This window comes from Amphimedon queenslandica, unplaced genomic scaffold, assembly GCF_000090795.2.
Source record: "Amphimedon queenslandica unplaced genomic scaffold, v1.1 AMPQUscaffold_13424, whole genome shotgun sequence".
In the NCBI taxonomy this organism is placed as follows: domain Eukaryota; kingdom Metazoa; phylum Porifera; class Demospongiae; order Haplosclerida; family Niphatidae; genus Amphimedon; species Amphimedon queenslandica.
Window position 1 is genome coordinate 256,765 of NW_003546340.1, and position 2,211 is coordinate 258,975.

General features: G+C 33.7%; 1 protein-coding gene across 1 annotated transcript; it reads left to right on the forward strand.

Moving 5' to 3' along the window:
- Nucleotides 1–7: 7 nt before the first annotated feature.
- Nucleotides 8–1,915, forward strand: LOC109581710 (uncharacterized). Its single transcript, XM_019996057.1, has 6 exons — nucleotides 8–92; nucleotides 152–243; nucleotides 288–486; nucleotides 535–687; nucleotides 735–880; nucleotides 1,456–1,915. Exons 2-6 carry the CDS (start codon nucleotides 175–177, stop codon nucleotides 1,774–1,776), a joined length of 888 nt encoding a protein of 295 aa, XP_019851616.1. The 5' UTR covers nucleotides 8–92; nucleotides 152–174; the 3' UTR covers nucleotides 1,777–1,915.
- The last annotated feature ends 296 nt before the right edge of the window (nucleotides 1,916–2,211 follow it).

Sequence of the window (2,211 nt, forward strand, 5' to 3'; positions counted from 1 at the left end):
AACTAATAATACAGTATATAACTTTAGTGTATTAACTGTTGATACTGGTGGTAGATCTAGTGAGTCTATAATACGTCAAATTATATTTAATGGTAAGCAGTAGCTTATAATGTAATATAAATTAATATTTTATGTTATTAATTATTTTTAGTTCCTGGTTATGTTGCTAATCTGATGTTAACACAAACTGATTATCCAACTGATACTAATGATACTGTTAATATCACTGTATCATGGAATCTAGTAATTGATTGTATTGTTATAATGATTATTTATTATTATCATAGCAATCACCTTCGTCGCCAATTCCTTATCCACTTTTCTATTATATCATATATAATGTTTCTGATGTACCTCAAAATACTACAGTACCACAACATATTTCTTCAAGGACTCTATCTGGTTTTACAGTAGGATCAGAATATACTGTTGGAGTAGCTGCTGTTAATCCATTAGGAACTGGTCCTACCACATCAGCTACAATAAGTTAGTTATTATTTTACCGTAAATATAAATATATAATATGTACTTTAGCTATACTTGCTACACCACCACCACCTGAAATACCTTCAACTAGTACAGTCCATTTCACTTCTTATTTTAGTTCAGGCATTAGCGCAACTCCTACTATGACTCCATCAAGCAGTATGACTCCATCAAACACTCCTACTCAAGAACCATCTCAACGTATGTAGATGTAACTATGCTCAATATTAATTATTGATTATTAATAGTTAGTGCTGGTGCTATTGCTGGTATAGTAATTGTCATCATTGGACTGGCACTGGCAGTTTCGGTTATATTAGTGATTGCTATTGTATGTTATGTTAAGAAAAAAAACGAAGACATAAAACCTTCTGTTGCTCCTCAAATGATTCAAGTAAATTTACACACGAACACAAACAGCTGCCTAGCTAAACACCATTTTTATGATCCATAGAGCTTAATATTATTGTAATTTGTTACACACAGTCACTATATTTTAAAAGGTTTACCTTTATGATGTGACAGTGTATTTTATGTTATTTTTCTCAAGAGAATAAATTAAAATAATCCATTAGCAGTTGCGCCTGCATACATATACATGTACATACATTTTAAGATTTGTTTTTGTTAGGTGTTATCTTAACCTTTTGTATAGTGTATTTTATGTTTATTGTGTTGTCTTTAACTTAATGGGAAGTTTGTAGTTTGTCAGGTATCATTATCTGCAAATATATATATACATGTACAAATAATATAATATGCTCATAATGAATGTGTGTGTGTGTGTGTGTGAGATGATGTTGCTTGTCATTATTTTGAACAATATTGTTACTATAATGACTGTGCAGCTGGTTTGGCAGGTGTTTGTGTCTGTGTGAATGCTTGCTTTTATATTAATTATTGATTTTTCTCCTTCCTCTCTTTCCCTCTTCCTTTTTTTCTTTCTCTCTCCCTCTCTCTCTTCTCAAGGCTTATAACTATGCTCAAGTAGACTACTCTGCTAAATCATCTTCCTCTACGATACAAGCTCCTCCAAAACCAGCAAAAGCAATTTCACCTGAAGCTGATAATCATGTTTTATATTCTGCCATTCAAAAATCGGCAGCATCTCATAACCCACCACCACCTCCAGAGGGTACCGAGTATGCTGATCTTGATCATAGTTCTTCGTCGTCTGGTAGACGCCACCAGAGACCCAAGGACACCAGTAATCAAGTCACGTATTCTCATGTGAGCCATCATCATGATAGACGCAGAGTGAGGGGAAGTAACCATGGAAACTATTATTAATTAATTACTGAACTACTTTGAGCTAGTATAAACACACTGTCTTGTTTTGCCTTTTATGTATGTTCTAATAATATGAGGATGATGTGTAGCGTATGCATGTAAGCTCATAATGTCCATTTGTATGTTATGGTGTGCATTATGTATTGTCGTATGCTTAGTGTCAGCTGCCCTGTACTATACAACTGGTATATCTTTGTCATTGATGGTATTATTGTGTACACAATTATGTTATTCAACTAGAAGAATGTAAAAATTTAAGGGGCTCAGCCCCTCCCCCCGAACCACGCTATTGTTTTGTACTGTATGACCTTCCTTGCTGCTGGAGAAGTTTTTGGATAGCAGTTTAGTCTTATCTTGCTGACTGTTTGCTCAATAAATGTATACACACACGAATGTGCAATGATAAGTATAATTTGCTAGTTGTTTTGTATTATC